This window comes from Herpailurus yagouaroundi, unplaced genomic scaffold, assembly GCF_014898765.1.
Source record: "Herpailurus yagouaroundi ecotype Mexico unplaced genomic scaffold, PumYag 220, whole genome shotgun sequence".
Taxonomy (NCBI): Eukaryota; Metazoa; Chordata; class Mammalia; order Carnivora; family Felidae; genus Herpailurus; species Herpailurus yagouaroundi.
The window spans coordinates 3674515-3696580 of NW_024412451.1; the positions used below are offsets into that span (position 1 = coordinate 3674515).

General features: G+C 43.5%; 1 protein-coding gene across 4 annotated transcripts in view; it reads left to right on the forward strand.

The window, feature by feature from the left end:
- Positions 1–22066, forward strand: part of SAE1 (SUMO1 activating enzyme subunit 1) — a 76185-nt gene that overhangs the window by 621 nt on the left and 53498 nt on the right. For 3 of the 4 annotated variants that reach the window (XM_040457516.1, XM_040457514.1, XM_040457513.1), the window contains exons 2-4: positions 12555–12666; positions 18383–18556; positions 20634–20776. In XM_040457516.1, the coding sequence (XP_040313450.1) occupies positions 12555–12666; positions 18383–18556; positions 20634–20776 (429 nt within the window). The remainder of the gene's footprint in view (positions 1–12554; positions 12667–18382; positions 18557–20633; positions 20777–22066) is intronic. The other variant, XM_040457515.1, reaches the window with a different exon arrangement.

Genomic DNA, 22066 nt, shown 5'->3' on the forward strand with positions numbered 1-22066 from the left:
GGGGGGGGGTGCTTAGGGAGGAGGAGGGGCCGGCCGTGCAGGGGGAGGATGAAGGGGGGGGCGTCCTTCGTTCATTCATTCGTGGATTGTGGGAATCTCTTGGACGCTGGGGGGAACTGGCGAACCGAACGCGCGCGAATTTACGTTCTTGTGGCTTCGAAAGGGTGGGCCGCTATGAAAGGAGGAGGGTATTTGAGGAGTTTTGGAGCAACATATTTCAAGTGGGAATCTTGAGGAGCTCGGGGAGGCCAGGGGTTGGAGGTGCACGAAGAGGTTGCTCATGCCTAGGTATGAGGGTGTGTCTCGAGAGGACTGGGCGCTAAGGTTGGGCATACCTTGGGTATGGGGTAGTTATCGGGGGGAATGAGGTCTTCGAAAGGGTTGATTGGTTTTATCAAATATTAAGTACCTGCCACGATGGCTTTTTCTTGGCGCTTAGCGAATATTAGCGAGCTGCATCCTTTGCCCACATGGAGCGTGCGTTTCTGGTGGGGGAAGCAATTAACGTAAATAACATATTAGGCAGTGCAAGTGCTGAGAGAGAAATAAAGCAGGGTAAGAGGATCTTTAAAGGATGCTGAGGTGGGAGAGCTATTTTGATAGGGAGGCCAGGGAAGGCCTCTGGAGAGGCCTTCATTGAGCCACAGACCTGTATGAAGGAAAAGAACCATATGGAAGAAGCTCGCTAGGAGAGAGAAAACAGGGTAAAATTCTGGAGACCAGAGCGTGCTTGGCAAATGAGAGAGAGAAGCAAAGAAGCAAGGTGGTTGGAAGCAAATAAGGTGTAGCTTTAAAAAAAAAATTTTTTTTTTTAATGTTTATTTCTGAGACACAGAGAGCGCGCGAGCGAGCATGAGTGGGGGAGAGGCAGAGAGAGAGGAAGACACAGAATCCGAAGCAGGCTCCAGGCTCTGAGCTGTCAGCACAGAGCCCGACGCGGGGCTCGAACTCACAAACTGTGAGGTCATGACCTGAGCCGAAGTTGGTGGCTCAACCTACTGAGCCACCCAGGTGCCCCGAGGTGTAGCTTTTTTATTCCGAGAAACCCATGGGAAAGTTTTGAGCATAGGAGTCACTGGAGCAGATTTGCATTTTATTTTACTTATTTTAGTTTTTGATTAAACATTTTTTTTAACGTTTATTTATTTTTGAAGTGGGGGGGAGGGGCAGAGAGAGGAAGACACAGAATCCGAAGCAGGCTCCAGGCCCTGAGCTTGTCAGCACAGAGCCCAACGCGGGGCTTCAACTCACAAGCTTCGGGATCGTGACCTGAGCAGAAGTCGGATGCTTAACTGATTGAGCCCCCCGAGTGCCCCCCCATGTACATTTTTCAACTGAGTCTCATAGCAGCTCTCTGCAGTAGGAAGAGCAGTGATTTCCCCCTGTACAGACAAGAAAGAGGCTGCACAAAGCAAATTGACTTGCCTCTAAGGAAATTCCAGGTGGAATAGAATTCTGAAGACCTGGAAATGTGAAATGGAAGGTGGCCTAGGAAATGGCCGACTACATTCTGGCAACCGTTTTGTTGCTGATTCTGCGTGATGTTTGGACCAAGTTTATCAGAAAACTGAAAAGGAGAGTAATAACCAAAAGGGCCCTCCAGGGAATTCATAGGGTCTAGCAGTTAAAAATTGGGCTGTATCTTTCATACAGTGTTTAAAAATTTTTGAAATGAGTTGCCAACATTTGAAAATCCAGAGAATTGGCTGAATTTGAGACAAAAATTGGGGTGCTTGGCTGGCTCAGTCAGTGGAGCATATGGTTCTTGATGTTGGGATTGTGAGTTCAAGCCCCACAGTTGGCGTAGAGATTACTTAAAAATAAAACCTTTAAAAAAGCAAGAAATTGACTTCATTTAAAAATACTTAATGACTTAGAATCCCTAAGGCCAAGGAAATATTCAAACAAAAATTAAAAACAAATTTATTGCCTTTGGAAGTGATTCTTAACAATGCACCCTCTAATATGGTGAAATAAGAACTTCAGTGTGTTATCTGTGAAGTTTTCCTGCTGAATATCTTTTAGCCTAATCATGCTTTCAGAGAACAGAGGAACAGATTAAAGAACATTGAGGTAATGATAAGATGTCCAGGATGGGGGGCATTTTATAAGACAACTGTACTGGTTCTGTTCCAGAAGTCAGTGTCATGGAAAAAACAAAGGAAGGGAGTGTTTTAGGCTTAAAAACCATAAAGAGGTGAAGCCAGAGGCAAAATGTGAACCTTGACTGGATCTTGGTTCAAAAAGAAAACTCCTATAAAAACATCTTTTAGATAGTAGTGGAGATTTGAATATTCAGTCCTATTAGGTGATATATGCATATTTTTAAAAATTTTTTTAAAGTTTACTTATTTTGGGAGAGAGAGAGAGCACGTGCGTACGCAGGGGAAGAACAGAGTGAGAGGTAATCCCAAGCAGGCCCCACACAGGGCTCGATCTCACGAACCTTGAGCTCATGACCTGAGCCGAAATAAAGAGTTGGACGCTTAACTGACTGAGCCACCCAGATGCTCCTCTATGTTTTTAAGGTTTATTTATTTTGAGAGACAGAGAGACAGAGAACTCATGGAGGAGGGGCAGAGAGAGGGAAAGATGAAATCCCAAGCAGGCTGCGCCGCAGTGTCAGCGCAGAGCCCAAAGTCAGGCTCGAACTCACAAACCATGAGATCATGACCTGAGCCCACATCGAGTCAGACGCTTAACAGACTGAGCCACCTAGGTTCCCCCCCCATTAGATATTTGAGAATTATTTTCTAGATGTGGTAATAATAACATGGTTATGAAGGAGAGTGTTCCATTTTTGGAGGTGCATGCTAAAGTTGTGACATGCTGTGGTGAAAGTGTATGGGTAAAAGGCAAAATGCTAACTATTCTTTTTACTTTTCTGTGTTTCAAATTTTTATAATGAAAAGGTGGAAAAGAAATGTGTTTCTCTCTGTCCCTCCCCCTGCCCCATTCCCCAATCTGGAAATTTCTATAATTTTTTAAAGCTTATTTATTTTGAGAGAGTGCACAAGTGGGAGAGGGGTAGAGAGAGAGAATCCCAAGCAGATTCTGCACTGTCAGTGCAGAACCCAATGTGGGGCTCAAACCCACGAACCATCAGATCTTGACCTGAGCTGAAATGAAGACTCGGATGCTTAACTGACTGAGCCACCCAAGCACCCCTCTTCTGCAATCTGGTAATTTCTGAATTCTGTCATCTCCTGAAGAATAGAAAGATCAGATATTCCACATTGGTTGGAGCCAAGCAGAGGCCACCTCTGACATGGCACGTGGTTCTCTAGCCTTGTCTCCATCAGTTCAACTTCCCTCATTGATCTGATTTGCCTGGCCCTACAGGTGCGACTTTCCATTTTTTGCTGTGGGACATAGCCCACTTTATGGATGGGGCTCAAGGAATGAGAGCTGGCTCCCAAGGTTATGCACCAAGTAAACAGGAGTTGAATCTAAGTGACTCCCTTTCCCCTCCCTCAGCTCATTTTCCACAATCGGGGCTCATTCTTTCAGTCAAATAATCATAAAGGAAGATGTTGAGGCTGGCAGCTGTGTGTGTTTTCAGAATGCATGCTTCAGCAGTTTTTGCACTGCTTTTCACAACCAAGGCATGTCTGATTTTTCTTCCACTCAATAGTAGTTGATCCCGTATCTAAGAGTGAGGAAGGACGGAGGGTGACCCAAAAGAGCAAAGTAGATGATAAGCTCTATGAGGGCAAGCGTTTTATAAATGCTTGACAATTAAAATAGGGGTTTGACTGGTCTTATTCAATTTGTAGTGCTTGCAAATTTGTAGACATTTCACATGTATTTGTCGAATGATGAAATGATTGTACGTTGCAAAGATCTAGGAATTCAAGAAACCTGGGTTCAATCCAGTCCTGCTAACCAGCTCTCTTGACCTTGGGTTAGTCACAAAGTTTGTTGGCCTTAAGTTCCACATCTGCAAAAAGGAGTGAGTGTGACTAAATTTTTAAGGACTCAACTCTGAAATTTTGACTTTACAAAAAAGGTACTACAAAAACTTTCCTGTTTTCAAAGCCTCATTATCCAACACTGCCGCTCTTCAAAAGAACTTCAGTTGGTTCCGTAGGCACACATTTGCCATAATAGTGACTGAGTACGTACTGTGTCTTAGGGGCCAATCCTGATTGTTTCACTTAAGGACCAATTTATTGTAGTGTCGATAGTGATTAATAGTTCAGTTTGAATCTCAGCTGCAAAAATTCTTAGTTATTTAACCTTGGATACATTTCTTTTTTAACGTTTATTTATTTTTTTGAGACAGAGAGAGACAGAGCATGAACGGGGGAGGGTCAGAGAGAGGGAGACACAGAATCTGAAACAGGCTCCAGGCTCTGAGCTGTCAGCACAGAGCCCGACGCGGGGCTCGAACTCATGGACCGCGAGATCATGACCTGAGCCGAAGTCGGCCGCCCAACCGACTGAGCCACCCAGGCGCCCCAACCTTGGATACATTTGTTAACTTCTCTGCTTCAGTTTGCTCATTTGTCAAGTGGAGATAATAGAATTTACATTATAAGATAGTTGAGAATTAAAGGAGATAATGCAAGGGATGCCTGGCTGGCTCAGTCAGAAGAGTGTGTGACTCTTGATCTCAGGGTTGTGGGTTTGAGCCTCACGTTAGGTGTAGAGATTACTTAGATGGATAAATAAAAACTTAAAAAATAAAAATAATAGATAATGCATAAATAGTGCTTATGCACAGAAAGCATTGAGTAAATTATAGTTACAGTTATTTGACAAGTATAAATCACTAGCCACAGGAGAAGGGAAGCTACATAGGAAATAGGTTGAGATAAATAAGGCCAATGTAAAGTAAAAGTCAGTGGGGTGAGTGGAGACTCCAGAAGGATGAGGAAGATTGTAAGGGGAGTAGATTTGCCTGAGCAGATCGTGGTGGGGAGCAGCCTTAAGTTCTGTTTTGGATTTTGACAAGACATTGAAGTAAATGTAATGAATGGGCAGTTGGATGGAACAAGATGGTAGATTTGAATGAAAAGTACTTTGCTGTTAAGTGAAGGTGAGATTATCTCTGAAGGAGAAGGTGGTCCAATCTGCCAAATGCTGTTGGCTTTACCATTTATCTGGTTGCACAGACCAGAAACTTAAGAGTTCTTTATTCATCTCTGTCCCTTGGGCCCATGTCCAGTCCCTTGTCAAGTCCCGTGTACTCTGCTTCAAACGATCTCAGCCACCTTTCTTTATTTCTTATTCCAAGCTACCCTCATTATCTCTGATTGGTCACCTCAGTAGTCTTCTCAACTGCTCTCCTGTGTTTCACTTGTGATTCTTTATAATCCAGTCTCCCCACAGCAGCCAGATTGATTAAAAACAAAACAAAAAAAAATCAGATCACACAGTTCTCTGCATAAAGCCTTCCAGTGATTTCCTCTTATATTCAGAATAAAATCCAAAGCTTTTAAAATTCATTACCTTCCATGCCGTGCCCTGTCTGATCTTGCCTATATCTCTCTGGCTCACTTCATTTGAGCTCTTGAATCTTTCTGTTCCTCAAATATGCTAAACCTCTCTCTGGCCTGAGGTCTTTGTGCTTACCCTACTTAAAATAGTCTTATACCAGATTTTTTCATGACTCACTGTCGTCACACAATTAGACTCAATAAAATAAATGTGAATTTGGTAGTCTTGGGAATTTTTAACCATGAGTGGAATTCACTTGGCTTGACTTAACTTGTAGTGTGTATTGTGAATTCAGAGATTGTGATATAAAGGCTCTGTTCATTCCTTCCCAGAAATTTAAGAGGTATTCCTGTGGCAGAAGTCAAAGAGGAGAGAGCAAAGTTGGCAAATATTTATTTAGAACCTACTTGTGTGCAAGGCAACGTGGAAGAGACATTGAAAGAGGAAAACTCATAGATTGTGGTCAGAACTGTATTCTCATCCCAGTTCTGGCCACTTACTACCTGGGAGGGCTTGGGCACCTTTTCTAAGCCTCTGTTTTCTTTATACTCTAGGCAGACATGAATCCTTTCCTGTGGAAACGTGATAGTGTACTCTGGGGTCTGTGGAGCCCCTTGGACTTCTAGAGAGACATCTTATGCAATACTTAGGATGTGTATGCTTTTTTTCCAAAAGAAAAATGGCAAAGAACCACAATTAAGGTTTCAGTGAGGTGCTATGTATAATTCTATGCCTCGAACCTAGTGAGCCCTCTGTAGAGGGTAACTACTACCATTGTTTTTATCAGTGGACTATATGCATAATATATCAATGCAATTTTACATTATTTGTGGTATTGAGAGGCAATATGACTTAAAAATATTTTTTTAATGTTTATTTCTGAGAGAGAGACAGCATGAGTGGGGGAGGGACAGAGAGAGGGAGACACAGAATCTGAAGCAGGTTCCAGGCTCTGAGCTGTCAGCACAGAGCCCGACGCAGGGCTCGAACTCACGGACCGTGAGATCATGACCTGAGCCGAAGTCGGACGCTTAACTGACTGAACCACCCAGGTGCCCCGAGAGGCAATATAACTTGAAGACCACAGACTTTGGAGCAATATTGCTTAAGTTGATACCTGCTTTGCCATTTGGCAGTTGTGTGATTTTTGGCAAGTTTGTTTGTTTGTTGTTTTGATGCATTTTTTTTTTCCAACGTTTATTTATTTTTAGAACAGAGAGAGACAGAACATGAATGGGGGAGGGGCAGAGAGAGAGGGAGACACAGAATCGGAAACAGGCTCCAGGCTCTGAGCCATCAGCCCAGGGCCTGACGCGGGGCTCGAACTCCCGGACCGCGAGATCGTGACCTGGCTGAAGTCAGACGCTTAACCGACTGCGCCACCCAGGCGCCCCTTGATGCATTTTATTTATTTATTAAGTTCTTATTTATTTTGAGAGAGAGAGATAGAGTGAGTGGGGGAATGGCAGAGAGAGAGAGTCCCAAGCAGGCTTTGTGCTGTCAGCACAGAGCCCGGATGTGGGGCTTGAACCCACAAACCGTGAGATCATGACCTGAGCCAAAATCAAGAGTCAGACATTTTGCTGACTGGGCCACCCAGCACCGAGGCACCACAATATTTGGTAAGTTCTGTAACTCTCTTTTCAGTGTATTAGTTTCCTGTTGCTGCTATAACAATTACCACACATTTAGTGGCTTAAAACAACACAAATTTATTCTCTTACGATTCTAGAGATCAGAAGTCTGAAATCAGTTCCACTGGGCTAAAATCAAGGTGTTGACAGGGCCATGTTCCATGTGGAGGCTCTAGAGGAGAATCTGTCTGACTTTTCTAGCATCTAGAAGTTACCTGCATTTGGCTCGTTGGGGGTGCATTATTTAGCCTACTACAAACTACAGTTTTCTTCTCTGCAAAATGAGAGTAATAGTGCCTTTTCTTGCAGAGTTGAATACATAAATTGCTTAGAATGGTGCTGGGCATACAGTAAGTGTTTAATAAGTGTTACCTATTTATTTTTTTTGATGGCTACCTAGTTTTCCATAGTATATACATATCAGGGCAGTGTGGCCTCAGAGCCCCGGATCTTAATTGCTCTCTCTTACTGTTGCCCTTACCAAGTAGCTGATTATTAGCCAATTCCCAGCTATGTAATCTGGGGTAAGCTAGTTGACCTCTTTGTGCCTGTTTTCTCAGCTGCAAAATAGAGATAAGAAGTTACCAGCTCGTAAGATTGCCCTGAGGATTAAATAACATAATACGTGTGAAGAGTGCTTAGCACGTAGTGAGGTTTTTTTTTTTTAAGATTTTATTTATTTATCTATCTATCTATTTATTTATTTATTTATTTATTTATTTATTTATTTAATTTGAGAGAGAAAGAGAAAGAATCCCAAACAGGCTCCTCGCTGTCAGCACAGAGCCCAATGCAGGGCTCAATTCCAAGAACGTTGAGGTCTTGATCTGAGCTGAAATCAAAGTGTCAGATGCTTAACCAGCTGAGCCACCCAGGCTACCCTAAGACTTTATTTTTAAGTAATCTCTACACCCAACACGGGGCTCCAACTTAACCCCAAGATCAAGTGTCGTATGCTCTACTGATTGAGTCAGACAAGGGCCCCAGCACATAGTGAGGTTTCAGTAAATGTTAACTGTTACTATTTTATTATGTAGTAGATTTATGTAATTCTGCGGATGGACAGCCGGGTTTCTTTTAATGTATTCTATTAATTCAGCAGCTGTTTGAGTAACAGTAAACTAAGTGCCAAGCATAGTCATAGGTGTTAGGGATAGGGTGGTTTCTGGAGCTTACATTCAAATGGAGAAGTGGACAGTGAACAGATGAACAAATTCTAGATAGAAGAGGGCGTGGACATAATTTTGGATTAAGTGGCCAGTGTGGGCTTCTAAGGTGGTGACAGTTGAGTTGACCTAAAGAATTGCTCGTGCAAAAAATGGGGGAAGAAGCAGAGAACAACTAATGCCAAAGTCCAAAGGCTGGAGCCTGGCTGTGGGCAAATTAGCAGTGGGGAGAATAGGACGATCCGAGATGGGAGCGGTAGGCAGGGCTTTGGGTTAAGGAACTTGCATAGGGAACCACTGAAAGATTTGAGCAGGAGAGAGAGCAGCATAATCTGGTTTAAAAGATCTCTCTTCCTGAGCAGGGACAGCAGATTGTAGGGGGCAAGAATGGAAGCAGGGAAACCAGGTGTAAAGCTGTTGTAGTTTCTTAGGTGAGAAGCGATGGTGTCTGTGGAGGTGAAAGGAAGCGGACGGATGCTGCTGTGAATGGCTTTGTATGTGATCTTTGTGCACACCAGAGTATTTCTGTAGGATTAATTCCTAGAAGTACTCGTACATCAGATATGAATACTAATAGCTGCCATTCATTAAGTGGTGACTATGTGCCAGGTACTATTTTAAGTATTTTTCGTGTAATTGAGCCATAAGTAAGCTGTCGGCTCAGGGTCTTTAGCATCGTTAAGGATTCAAAATACAAATGTGATCTTCAGTGTTGATGGCAGTTGAAAAAAAAAAAAACCTCCCAAGCAGTCAGAGTCTAGAGCTCTACAGAGGATGTAGGGATCTTGGAGAGGCCACGTGGCTAAATGTGATTTATGTCAGAGACATTTATATGTTGCAGTGCTCTAAGAGCTCAGAGGAGGGAGCGCGTACTTCAGTCAGCCATAGAGAGGGGGACTTTTTGAGGAAATGGCATTTGAATTGGGGTTTGAAGTCTGGGGACAAGCTTGACTTGGCCTAGAGAGGAAGAGAGAGCATTTCAGGTGTGTGGAATGCTGGGATGAAAGGCCCCAGGGGGGGGGGGGTAATAAATGGAAGGCAGATCTGGGTGGCGGTAATCTGGTGGTGGTAGGGGAGAAGGCTGGGCAGGTGGAAGGGAGCCAGCACTGAAGGAATTTAAATGCAGCTTTAGAATTTTTTTGTGAGATTTTTTTTGTTTTTGTTTTTTTGAAAATCAGAGTCACACCTACCACTAAGCCCTTTTGGTAATTAGGAGTGGGATAGAAGAGTTCAGTAAGTTGAAGTAACATATCGAGCATCTGTTACGTGCCTGGTATTACGCTAGATGCTTTTGCACACACATTTTACCAGGTTGTCAAGGGGATTCATTGACAAGATGTCAGATCTGGTATCCCCATTTTACAGATGAACTTTACAGAAGTTCAGACAGCTTGTGCAGCTTGTCCATGTCACCCAGCTGGGAAGTGGCAGAACCAGAATTCAAACCTGTCTCCAGACCTAGAGGGCATTTAGTGATTAGCAGTGCCCTTTGAGGAAGGAACGCCAGAGAGAACAGAGCCTGAGAAGAATTCAGGGGGGTCTAGGGATTAGGAGGCTGTTGGTATTGTTTGAAGATACAGCTTCCCAGAAGAGAGCTGGACCAGTCTGGGCCATTCTTGGACTGAAAGGGAACTTGGCATTCTGGAATTCCGGGGTGGGTGCGGGAGGGGCAGTGTCAGGGAAGACTTGTAGACCGACAGTGACTCCAGAGCCCTGGAAGGTACAGCCAAATGCAAGAGTGTTCAGCCTTTCTGATATCAAAGGTTCTTTTTGGAAACATTGCCTGTTAGTATATGCTGATTCTGGAGGGATTGGAGCTCCTCTGGAAAGCCACGTGGCCTTTCTTCCTCCACCCACTGGTATAAATCTTTGGTAAGCAATGTACGCTTTGCTAGCATGTTATTTACCTTGCTTGTATCTTGTAGGCCCTCTTTCCAATTCCCTCCTATTCTAACGAAGTGACATTGTCACTTGAAAGGCTCGTGTCCGCTAGCCTGTGGTTGATGGTGGAAGGTCCCCATAGAATAAAAGCGATAACAGAGAAGCTGAGACCCAGACATATGTCTTTGAAGGAAATTCTGTCCCTATTCTCTCCCTCCCCACATTTTACCCTTTGATTGTATTAGTGAAGGAAATTCAGTATCTCTAGTATCAAGAATCAGTGCAGGACCCTCTTATCAGCCACCATCCTCATTAAAGGCCTCTAATTACATGCAAGTGCTCCTAATTTTTAGGACTACTTTTTTTTTTTTTTTTTAATTTTTTTTTTTCAACATTTATTTATTTTTGGGACAGAGAGAGACAGAGCATGAATGGGGGAGGGGCAGAGAGAGAGGGAGACACAGAATCGGAAACAGGCTCCAGGCTCTGAGCCATCAGCCCAGAGCCTGACGCGGGGCTCGAACTCACGGAGCGCGAGATCGTGACCTGGCTGAAGTCGGACGCTTAACCGACTGCGCCAGCCAGGCGCCCCTAGGACTACTTTTGAAAGAGTTTCTTTTCTGCATGTTCTCCCTAATACTAGTACAAGTTGAAAATGGGTTCATTTCATAAATTAAGAGCAAACTCTTCAGCCAGCCAAACTTGAATTTATGGGAGATTGTTCTTAGTTCTAACTATCCCTTTTCAGTGTGAATAGTCATACATTTGCTGCAAAAATATTAATGGGTTTGATTACAGAGTGCGGCCCAAGACCCTGATGGGGTTGTTTCATAGTACGTGATGTAAACCAATTCTGAAACATTCTGATTGTGAAACACTTCTGGGTCAAGGGGTTTCTTTCAGCTAAGATTTCGTGGAGCTATACTGCCTTCCACTGACCTCAGATTTAAGTCCAGACTTTTTCTTTTTTCTTTTTTTTTTTTTTTATATTTATTTAGTTTTGGGAGAGCGCAGGTGGGGGAGGGGCAGAAAGAAGGGGACAGAGGATCTGAAGTGGGCTCTGGCTCTGCGCTGACAGGCTGACAGCAGCAAGTCCGACATGGGACTTGAACTCGGGAACTGTGAGCTCGTGACCTGACTCGAAGTTGGACGCTCTACCAACTGAGCCACCTAGGCGCCCCTAACTCTGGACTTCTTGAGAGCCCAGCCTCTGACTACCTTCATTTAGCCTCATCTTTTGTGACTTTACAGACTAGGATGATCCGAACACTTTCCAAATACACCCTCTTTCATGCTGCTACGCTTTTGCTTGTGTGTGACAGCCTAGATAGTAACTTTTCTCACCTCCTCTCCTGCTATCATACCAGTCCGGGCCATCGTCCCCTCTCTCAACTGGGACACCCTTCCCCCAAGGGTCCCCCATCCCATGGCTTTCTATGGTGCTCAGAGTAAGATCCAGCCCTTACAATACCCGTAAGAGCCTTCATGACGTGGCCCCGGTTCCGTCTGTGACCCGTCTCCTACTGTTCTTCCCTTTCCTCACTGTTATTTAGCCGCTCTGTCCTTCCTGTCCCTGAAACATGCTGTGCACCCGTCTGCTTTCAGGGCTTTTGCACTTGTTGTTTTCTTTCCTGGAATGCTCTTCTCCCAAATATCTGTATATTTGTCCATTTCATTTTGATTTTTGCTCAGCACCTTTTCAGAAAGGCCTTCAGTCTGCATGCAATAGCATCCTCCATCATTCTTGATCCATATCCTGCTTGATTTTCATCACTTTTTTACACCCATCGTGGGGCTTGAATTCACGACCCTGAGATGGAGTCACATGCTCTACCGACTGAGCCAGCCAGGCGCCCCTGATTTTCATCACTTTTTGGTATATCATATATTTGTCTACCCCTATCATAAAATGTAAGCTCAAGGAGGACAGGGATTATGTCTGTTTTGTTTACTGATATATTTCTATACCTGAGAAGAGTGCCTGGCATAGTAGGTGCTTAGTAAATGTTTATTTTTATTTTTATTTTTTTTTAATTTTATTTTTTTAAATGTTTATTTATTTTTGAGACAGAGCGAGACAGAGCATGAACGGGGGAGGGGCAGAGAGAGAGGGAGACACAGAATCTGAAGCAGGCTCCAAGCCGTCAGCACAGAGCCCGATGCGGGGCTCGAACTCACGGACCGTGAGATCATGACCTGAGCCGAAGTCGGACGCTTAACTGACAGAGCCACCCAGGTGCCCCAGTAAATGTTTATTGAATTAATTCTTTGTAGGATGAATTAGAGCCTCTTTCCTAGATTTGAGGCCTTGGTGCTTCCGTGCATTTAATGAAAACCAAAGTTACTTCGCTGTTGCTTTGGCTTGTTCTTAACGACTCGGTGAAGCTTCCACTGTTCTGTGGCATCCGGTTAACAGTTGTCTGCCTTATAGGCTGCGGGCCTCGCGGGTGCTTCTTGTCGGCATGAAAGGACTCGGGGCTGAAATTGCCAAGAATCTCATTCTGGCGGGAGTGAAAGGACTGACCATGTTGGATCCTGAACAGGTGAGATGTTTGGCCACCTCAACACTCTTTCTTCACAGTCTGCCCTCTTTAGTATAAATATAAACCCTTGGAGATACTCTGAATTCCTACATGCCCCCGCCAAGCTGTGCAAGGAGGGCTGGCATTAGTGGAGCTGTGGCCTTTGGCCAAATGGCACTAGCACATCCTAGGTGGTCGACCACTCTCCTTGAGCTTGCCAGTCTGTAAAGTGTAGTTAATCTCTCGCTTGGAGGGTTACTGTGGGGAGGAGAGGGGGTGGTTTTCTTCCTTGTATCTGTACACCACCTGCATGACTAATTAAAAGTGCAGAATTGCCTTGGGGCTTTGTCACAGGTTAGCCTTTACCCTGAGTGATTCGGCTTTAGAAGGTTTGAGATGATGCTCAGGAGGAATCTGTACGTTTGAAAGCTGTCTCAGGAGAGCTTCTTTGAAAAATGTTGGATCAGAGAGGATCTATGCACACTGCTTAGCATAGTGCTTGCATGTAGTAAGCATCTGATAATTAATTACATCATAGACCATTTAATTGTTGCTATAATAGTCGTTCCCAGCTCCTGTGTAGCTTTTTCTGACCAGTTTCTCCAAGGTGAAAATAACTTCTTTCTCTACATTCTCATGCTATAACATTTTAATTTTCAAAAAAAACATTTTAATTTTCTTTTATACAAAAACTTAAATATATACAGAAGTAGAATAGCATTTGACACCCCATCTACCTGGCTTCTACAGAGATCAGTTTTTATTTATATTTTTTTATCGGTATTTTCTTGCCTGTATTTTTTGGACAGTATTTTTATTTTATTAAAAAAATGCTTTTTAATGTTTATTTTATCTTTGAGACAGAGAAAGAGCATGAGCAGGGGAGGGACAGAGAGACAGACCGACAGAGAATCCGAAGCAGGCTCCAGGCTCTGAGTTGTCAGCACAGAGCCTGAAGCGGGGCTCCAGTTCATCAACCACGAGATTATGACCTGAGCTAAAGTCGGACACTCAATGAACTGAGCCACCCAGGTGCCCCCCCAATTTTTTTAATGTTTATTCATTTTTGAGAGAGAGAGAATGAGCAGGGGAGGGGCAGAGAGAGAGGGAGACAGAATCCAAAGCAGGCTCCAGGTTCTGAGCTGCCAGCATAGAGCCTGATGTGGGGCTCAAACTTGTCAACCACGAGATCATGACCTGAGCCAAAGTCGGGTGCTTAACCGACTGAGCCACCCAGGTGCAACCCCCTTTTAAAAAATAAAACTTTAGGGGCGCCGCACCTCGGTGGCTCAGTCGGATAAGCGTCTGACTTCAGCTCAGGTCATGATCTCATAGTTTGTGAGTCCTGGCCCACGTTGGCCTCTCTGCTGTCAGGGCAGAGCCCGCTTCACATCCTCTGTTCCTCTCTCTTGCTGCCTTTCCCCTGCTTGCGCTTTCACTGTCTCAAAAAAAAAAAAAAAAAAAAAAAATTAAAACAAACCCCAAAACCTCTGAAGATTATGTCATCACATGATACTATTAGTGTCTTTCCTTATAGGCAATGAATAAGGGTCCTGTTTCATACATGGTAACTACCACACACAGAGTGTGGTATAGGCTCTGTGGAAGAAGGTAAATGTTAATGAAAATTTTAAAACATTTATTTATTTTGAGAGAGAGAGAGAGATGGCGAGAGAGTGCGCATGTGCATGGGGGGGGGGGGCAGAGAGAGAGGGAGAGAGAATCCCAAGCCACTCTGTGCTTGATCTCATGATCCGTGAGATCATGACCTGAGCCGAAATCAAGACTCGGCTGCTTAACCTACAGAGCAACCCAGGTGCCCCCCAAATGAAATTTTTTAAAGCTCATCTTGTTTGGGTTTTAGGAGAAAAATCATACCTGGATTTTTTTTTTTTTTAATTCTTCTGCAGTGAAGACACGTGGGTTGGCTCACTTAATATCACAGTCACAAATTGATTTTTGACTTGAATTCAAAACCTTCTAAGGAAAGAAATTCCTGCAGGCAAGCCGCCAGATTATTAACAGTCTGAGCGCTTGCCTTTTTGACATTTCCCCAACCACAGTGCCCCCTAGAGGCATCTGGAGGGAGAATTTGTTTGCAGGGAAGGATGGTTTCTAAACATGGAGGCAGGCCCTTGGTGTGGGAAAATGAAACCGGATGGGGATCGTGACTTCCTCATATGGTTGGGAGCGCCGGAGAATGGGGAACCATGATCTAATACTGAGCGGTGTGTGATGCAGTTCTGTCACTGCCTCAGTCCAGTGATGGGTGCCACCAGTGTTACAGTGACCAGGCCGACTCTCCTCCCTTCCCTCTCTGCTTTGAGGACTTACAGTACTTTTCACCTATCTGGCACTGCAAAGCCTAACTCTTCTGACTGGTTTTCAAGGCCCAACACAGTGGTTCTCAATCCCATCTGTGCTTTGAATATTAGGGGGGGTTTGAAAGTTCTCCAAGTGAGTCTAGAAGTCAGGGAGAGTTGAGAACTACTGGCTTTGTATAACCTGGGCCCAGTCAACTTAGCCTGACTCCTACCTCATATGTTTAGTGGTTCATGGACACTCTTTGGTTGTTCTGCCTTTTGCAGTTTGCTTGTACTTTTTTTCCCTGACTGGGAACATCTCAGGGAGACCGTGCTACCTAGTGCAAAAGCTCTGGAATTATGTAGATTTGGGCTCAAATCCTACCTCTTCAAGCTGGGTTAAGTCTCTTAACCTCTCAGAGACTCTGTTTGCTCATCTATTAAAATTTTTTTTTCTTATTTATGTATTTATTGTAGTAATCTCTGTACCCAGTGTGGGGCTTGAATTCACAACCTCAGGATTAAGAGTCACATGTTCTACCAACTCAGCCAGGCAGGCACCCCGCAGTGTGCTCATCAAGGACGTTAATTCCTGCCCTACAGAGGTTTTCATTTTGTTTACATCAGCAAACATCCGAGGGTACCTGCTGGCTGCCCTGAAGCATTCTAGATCCTTGTGATACAAAGATGCACAAGATTTGGTTCCCATTCTCAGGGTTTATTCCATAAACCGGAGCAGCCTACCTGATTCAGGTTTTGGTAGGGGGACACGAACGGCTTCCTGGAGCTGTGATCTTAGTTGAGGCTTAAAGAACAACTGGAGGTTTCTCAAGTTGAGGGGCTGTATTTTAGGCAGGAGACATTATTAGCAGTGGCACAGAACAGCATGGTAGAAATAGAATATAGCAAGCAGTGCTATTTGGTGTTTTTAGAGTGTGAGGCCCAAAGTGGTGGGGGTGGATGCAGGCTGTAGGTAAGGTCCAAATCACGAAGGGCCTGTTACTAAGCCTTGCTGGAAGCTCATACTCAATCCTCTAGGTGGTGAGGATTTCATTTAAGAGTTTCAAATATGAGACAGGTGACCTAGCCAACTTCCGGCTCTTCGTAGATCACTAGCTACTGTGTATGATTGGCACAAGATCTGGGGCAGAAGACCACTTAGATAGAAGGCTGCATGAGTAGTTTATTTATTTGTTGTTGTTGTTTTATTTTTTTTCTTCTATTATTTTGCATTCGTAGTTTAGGTGAGAGATGAGAAGAGTCTGAGTAACAGCACTGTGATAGAAACGGCAAGAAGCACTTGAGGTGAAAATACCAGAGGATAGAATCAGGATTGTATATGGGAATGTAGGGAAGGCAAGGAATGACTGCAGCAGTGAAGCTTCCTCGAGGTGCTGGACGCTGTTCTAAAAGCAGCACTTGTAGTATCTCATTTAGTCCTCACAGCAACTCTGAGAGTCAGGGATTATCATCCCTATTTTACAGAAAAGGAATTGAATTGCTGGCCCACCCAAGGTCACAGTAGTTGCTGTGACCAGGACGCAGACAGTCTGACTCTTTGTAGAGCCCATGCTCTTAGCCATCTCAGCAGGTGGCTGCTCTCAGGCAAATATCAGGGATGTAAAGACTGGGTTCCTGACTCAGGTGACTGCATGGGTGGTTGGTAGGCTCATCAACAGACAAAAGAAAAAAAAATAGTCAAATATGAAGGGCCTGCGGACTTACCCAGGAGGAAATATCTGGTGGGCAGTTTAATAAAAGTCTCAGATGGATCAGGAAGCAATCTGTACCTGTAAGAACGAAAGAAGCAATGAGCATGGAGCTATGCCAAGTGGAAAGATGAGTGACTCTGAGATGGAACCCTGGGGCCGCCACACCCAAGAGGGCCCATGTGGAGACTGGGTGTCCGGTGGGGCAGGAGCAGAGCAGCACTGATAGAGTGATTAGTTAGTGTACTGTTTTTCTTAACCTCCTCATTTTGCACGTGATTCCCATGTACTTGCTCGCTCAAGGGCCCACAGTTAAAGTGGTTGAGCCAAAGATTTGAATCCAACTTGAATTATTTCAGAGCCTTGCTCTTAACTTCTATGATGTACAGCTTCTCAGTGTGAAATGAGATCCCTGAAGAAGCAGGACAGGAAAGGTCAAGGAGACTGTTAAAGGGCTGGCCTTGAAAGGGAGGAGGACCAGCTCATTTCCTTGGAGAAAAGTTAGCAAGTGCGAGTATGTGCTCTGAGTTGGCCAGAGGAGAGGAGAGAGATTGTTTGTATTGAATCCAGTCTTGGTGAAGGTAGCAAGGTCATACTGGAGATTAATGGTTAAATTAGATGTTTGATGTGGAAAGAATGGCTCTGTGAACAGTGGGAATCTGTAACCCTACTGGCAGCTGTCAGGTGATTGTATTATCTGGATTTAAGGTTCTTCTCTGCTGACATCCAGCCTTGTGGGTGAAATCCTCCCTTTGCTCCAGCCCCCCCTCATCTTTCTTTTCTGAATTTTAATTGAATTTAAGAGTTCATTTCAAGCATTCTTAATTATGTTTGATTTTTGCCCTGGTTTGATTTTATTTCTTTAGCATATTTGTGTATGTATGTATGTATGTATGTATGTATGTACGTACGTATGTGTGTAACTCTACACGCAAACGTGGGGCTTGAACTCAGGACCCTGACATCAGAGCTGTGTGCTCTTCAGACTGGGCCAGCCAGGTACTGCCCCTCACTGGTCTGATTTTTTTTTTTTTTTTTTTAATTTTTTAAAAAGGTTTCTTTGTTTATTTTGAGAGAGAGCAAGAATGAGCAGGGGAGGGGCAGAGAGAGATGGAGAGAGAGACAGAGACAGAGGCAGAGAGAGAGAGAATCCCAAGCAGGCTCTGCGCTGTCATTGTGGAGCCCCAGGGCTCCATCTCACAACTGTGAGATCATAACCTGAGCTGAAATCAAGAGTGGGATGTTTAACCTACTAAGCCACCCAAGTGCCCCTCACTGGTCCGATTTTAAACCAATCGTAGGCAGGGACTACATCCTTTAAACTACTGTTGTTTGTCTAGGAGTATCCTTAAAGTTTGGCACAGAGTAAATATTTGGGGTAAATGCTTTGCACTGATAGTTATGTCGGTTTATTAGCAGTTACAGATTTAATCGTGGAAGAAGAAAGAGTGGACATTTCTGTTTAGAGTGAATTTTCTTTACAAACACCAGGGGGTGCTCTTTAACTATCAATGCGAAGTGAAAAAAAAAATTAAAATGTCTCTACTTGAAAGCCTTCGAAGGATTGAGTGTATGGAGGATACATTAAGCAAATTCCCACTGGAACAGTAATACAATTAAATTGTAGGTATTTTAGTTATGCTTTGAAATGGAAGGGTTCGTTGTCTTTGAAAAATTTTTTTTCCCCAAAATTCAAGCATTAAAAAAAAAAAAAATTATTCCTAGGTATCTCCAGAAGACCCCGGAGCTCAGTTTCTAATCCGTACTGGATCTGTTGGCCGAAACAGGGCTGAAGCCTCTTTGGAGCGAGCCCAGAATCTCAACCCCATGGTGGATGTGAAGGTGGACACTGAGAATATAGAAAAGAAACCTGAGTCATTTTTCACTCAGTTCGATGCTGTAAGTTTCATAAAGAGTGTAAAATCTTTAGGCTCAGTACATTGCCTTTGTAGTCTCAAGTCTTGTATTGCCTTAGTGTATGTGCCTTATTAGCATATTGCTTTTCCACGTTGAATGTGTCAGTAGGTAGATCCAGTCTGTTGGTTCTGCTGTGGCTGTTTGTGACTTGCTGTCTGCTGATTTCTTCTTTGGGCATATGTTCCTTTAGACCAGGTTTCATCATTGGTGTTTTGTATTCCTTCCAGAATCTTTGCACATAGCTTTGGTACATTTTATTGCAAATGTTTTCTCCTAAAAACAAGTTGGTAGTTAATTTCTGTAGTAGAGGCTTGCTTTTTTTTTTTTTGGTTAGAAATATCAAACTACAGCTTGTGTTTTGTCTTAAAAAAAGAGCACACCTGATCCTGGTCCGTGTCTGTCTCTTTCACACAGCCACTTTGACCACGTTGCCATGGATAATGAGACAAATTCACTAGTCATAAGCCAAATGAGGCATATCCAACCTCATTTGGTTTCACTGCCAGATCTGTGGAGAGGTGAAAGGATAAGTTAAATTCGGTTCCAGCGTCTGTGACTTTCAGACATGGTTCCCTGGACCCAGGAAAAGCTAAACAAATGTTGGATAACCATGAAATAGTCACAGATGATCTACTTGTTTTTTAAATGAAAGGCCCATTACACGAGAGGTTAGAATTTGGGTTGGGTAGTTTGTTTTTCCACATTGTTATATTTCATATGTGCATCTGTTCAAATATGTGCTTGGAATGATGGATCATCTGTGCGTTTTGTCTGTTTTTGTTTTTTTTTTTTTCAATTCTATCTTGTATCTTCCAAGTATTGGAACATTTTTCTGTTTGGACTGTTTGCACCATCTTCTCTTCATTTCTTTATCCATAGTAACCACATTTAGTTAATTCTAGCTGCCCCTTGAATTTCTAGCACTTAGAGAGAGGGTTTCTAAGAACCGAAGCACCGGGCCGGTTGCTTGTATAAAGCCTGTGTGCTGGGTGAGGTGACTGCCTCATTGGGCCACGTTTGACTGGTCCTTGGAGATTTTACATTCACTTTTGACTCTGCAGAGTTCCCTTTGGTCGCTTGATTGCATGTTCAACTGTGGGTATCTTGCCTTTTAGATATGATTTTTTTTTCCCTTAGGTGGCTGCATCCTTTGAATGACACCAGAGGCACTCATTTCTGTGGGCTGTTTCGGTATTCAGGCTGCCAGACAGCAGCAAAGAGGTTCTGTCAAATGAAAATATCCTTTTGTAACTTCTCCAACTTTCTATGTTTAGAAGAAAACATGTGCAATTTGGAACTTGTTTTCATAGCCCATATCACAGAGTTTCTCCTGAAAAGGTGTTTTATGCCGTAAAACTTAGCTATTTCCAGTGCTTCAACTTACTGGAACACAACCTAGGGGCCTCAGAGCAACATTGATAATTCCATTGAGTGAATCACCGGTTCATTGTCTACGTCTGAATGGAAGGTCACTTGGTGTGTAACCTTTTCTTTTGTCCTCAGATTCAGATAAAGTTTCACTTTGAAAACTGTGGAAAACTGTGGAAAACTAATCTCAACGGGACTTGTTTATCTTTTTTATCTTAACCTATCAATCAGAAGAAGGGGGAAAAATGCCCTCGTATTTAAAGTGACCTTTGGGTCACTTAAAACTGGTTTTGCTTCTTGTGATAGCTTATTCAGATTTTAATAGATTTAGTAATTTAAAAGTAACTTATGCTAAATTGTTACTGTTTTTTTCCACTTCACGGAAACTGTGAGATGTGGTTTGTTTATGTTTACAGAATAGAGGAAATAAATTCATTGAATAGCTTTTACTTTCTAGCCAAACCCATTTTGTTTTGATTGCTGAAAGTAGAGGTCTTGCAATTTATATTTCTCCTGAAACCTGCAACTTGTCTTTTGTCTTCTAACCATAGGATCCAAAGAACCTGTTATACCAGTTCAAAACTGGCTTTAGACATGCCCAGAGAGACTGTTCATTAAGATTTATTTAGACATCAGGGCAGTGATTCACAGTTTGCAAAACTCACACCCAGCGAATTTTTTCTTTCTGCAGGTTTGTCTGACTTGCTGCTCCAGGGATGTCATAGTTAAAGTTGACCAGATCTGTCACAAAAATAGCATCAAGTTTTTTACAGGAGATGTTTTTGGCTACCATGGATACACATTTGCCAATCTTGGAGAGCATGAATTCGTAGAGTAAGTTTTGGGGGAGGAGGGGAGAACGTAACATTTTCAGAAAAATACAGTTTTACTCATTGGTGGGGAACAACCCATCTAAGGAAAGTGTTCTTAGAATATTCAGAAACCATTTCATTTTCAGCTCACTGATTATATAGGTTGTGTGTTCAGAATCGTAGGAGATGCAGCCCCGTCTTCCAAAATAATGTTCTGATCTAAATCCTAAATAAAGCAGAGTTCTTTAGGAATCAAAGTACACCATTGTGGGTATTTGATGGGCCTGGACTTCAGTTGGTGAAACCACACACCTCCTGTATAGGGGAGGCTTGCTTGGATTGCCTTTCTCAGTTTTGGCTTCTGTGTTTTCAGGTTGGTAGTAAAGTGAGTACAGAGTAGTCAGATGGGTAACTCTGGAGGCACACTCAGCCAGTCTACCTGGGAAAAGCTCCAAAGTCCAGACACTGCTTTGGTGTAACAAACACACCTCATCCTCTCATTTTGAATATCAAGGTTGCAGACCGTGGGGATTCTTACATGATGGGACCTGCAGTGGTTTGAACTTGCAGCTTCTAGATGAGAGATGGCAGATGATACCCGTATTGTAAAACTCTGTTTTTGGCTGTTGTTTCTTGTATGTCCCTTGCTAATAAGAGGTAAAAAGACACCCTGTGTGGTAGGTGAAGCTTCCTACCAAGAATCAAGAATTGCTTTCTGGGGCGCCTGCGTGGCTTGGTCGGTTAAGCGTCCGACTTCGGCTCAGGGCATGATCTCACGGTCTGTGACTTCGAGCCCCTCGTCAGGCTCTGTGTTGACAGCTCAGAGCCTGGAGCCTGTTTCGGATTCTGTTGTCTCCCTCTCTCTCTGCTCCTCCCCTGTTCATGCTCTGTCTCTCTCTGTCTCAAAAATAAATAAATGTTAAAAAAAAAAAAAAAAAAGAATTGCCTTCTTTTGTTCAGCTTCTTTTAAAAAAAGCTTTTTTTAACGTTTATTTATTATTCAGAGACAGAGACAGAGACAGAGCATGACATGGGAGGGGCAGAGAGAGGAGGAGACACAGAATCTGAAGCAGGCTCTAGGCTCTGAGCTGTCAGCACAGAGCCTGATGCAGGGCTCGAACTCATAAGCCGCGAGATCATGACCTGAGCTGAAGTCAGACGCTTAACTGACTGAACCACCCAGGCACCCCTCTTTTGTTCAGCTTCTTAGGCAAATCACTGAAATTTCTCTGGTCTGCAAGTCTTTTTCCTTTCTTCCTTCCTTCCTTCCTTCCTTCCTTCCTTCCTTCCTTCCTTCCTTCCTTCCTTCCTT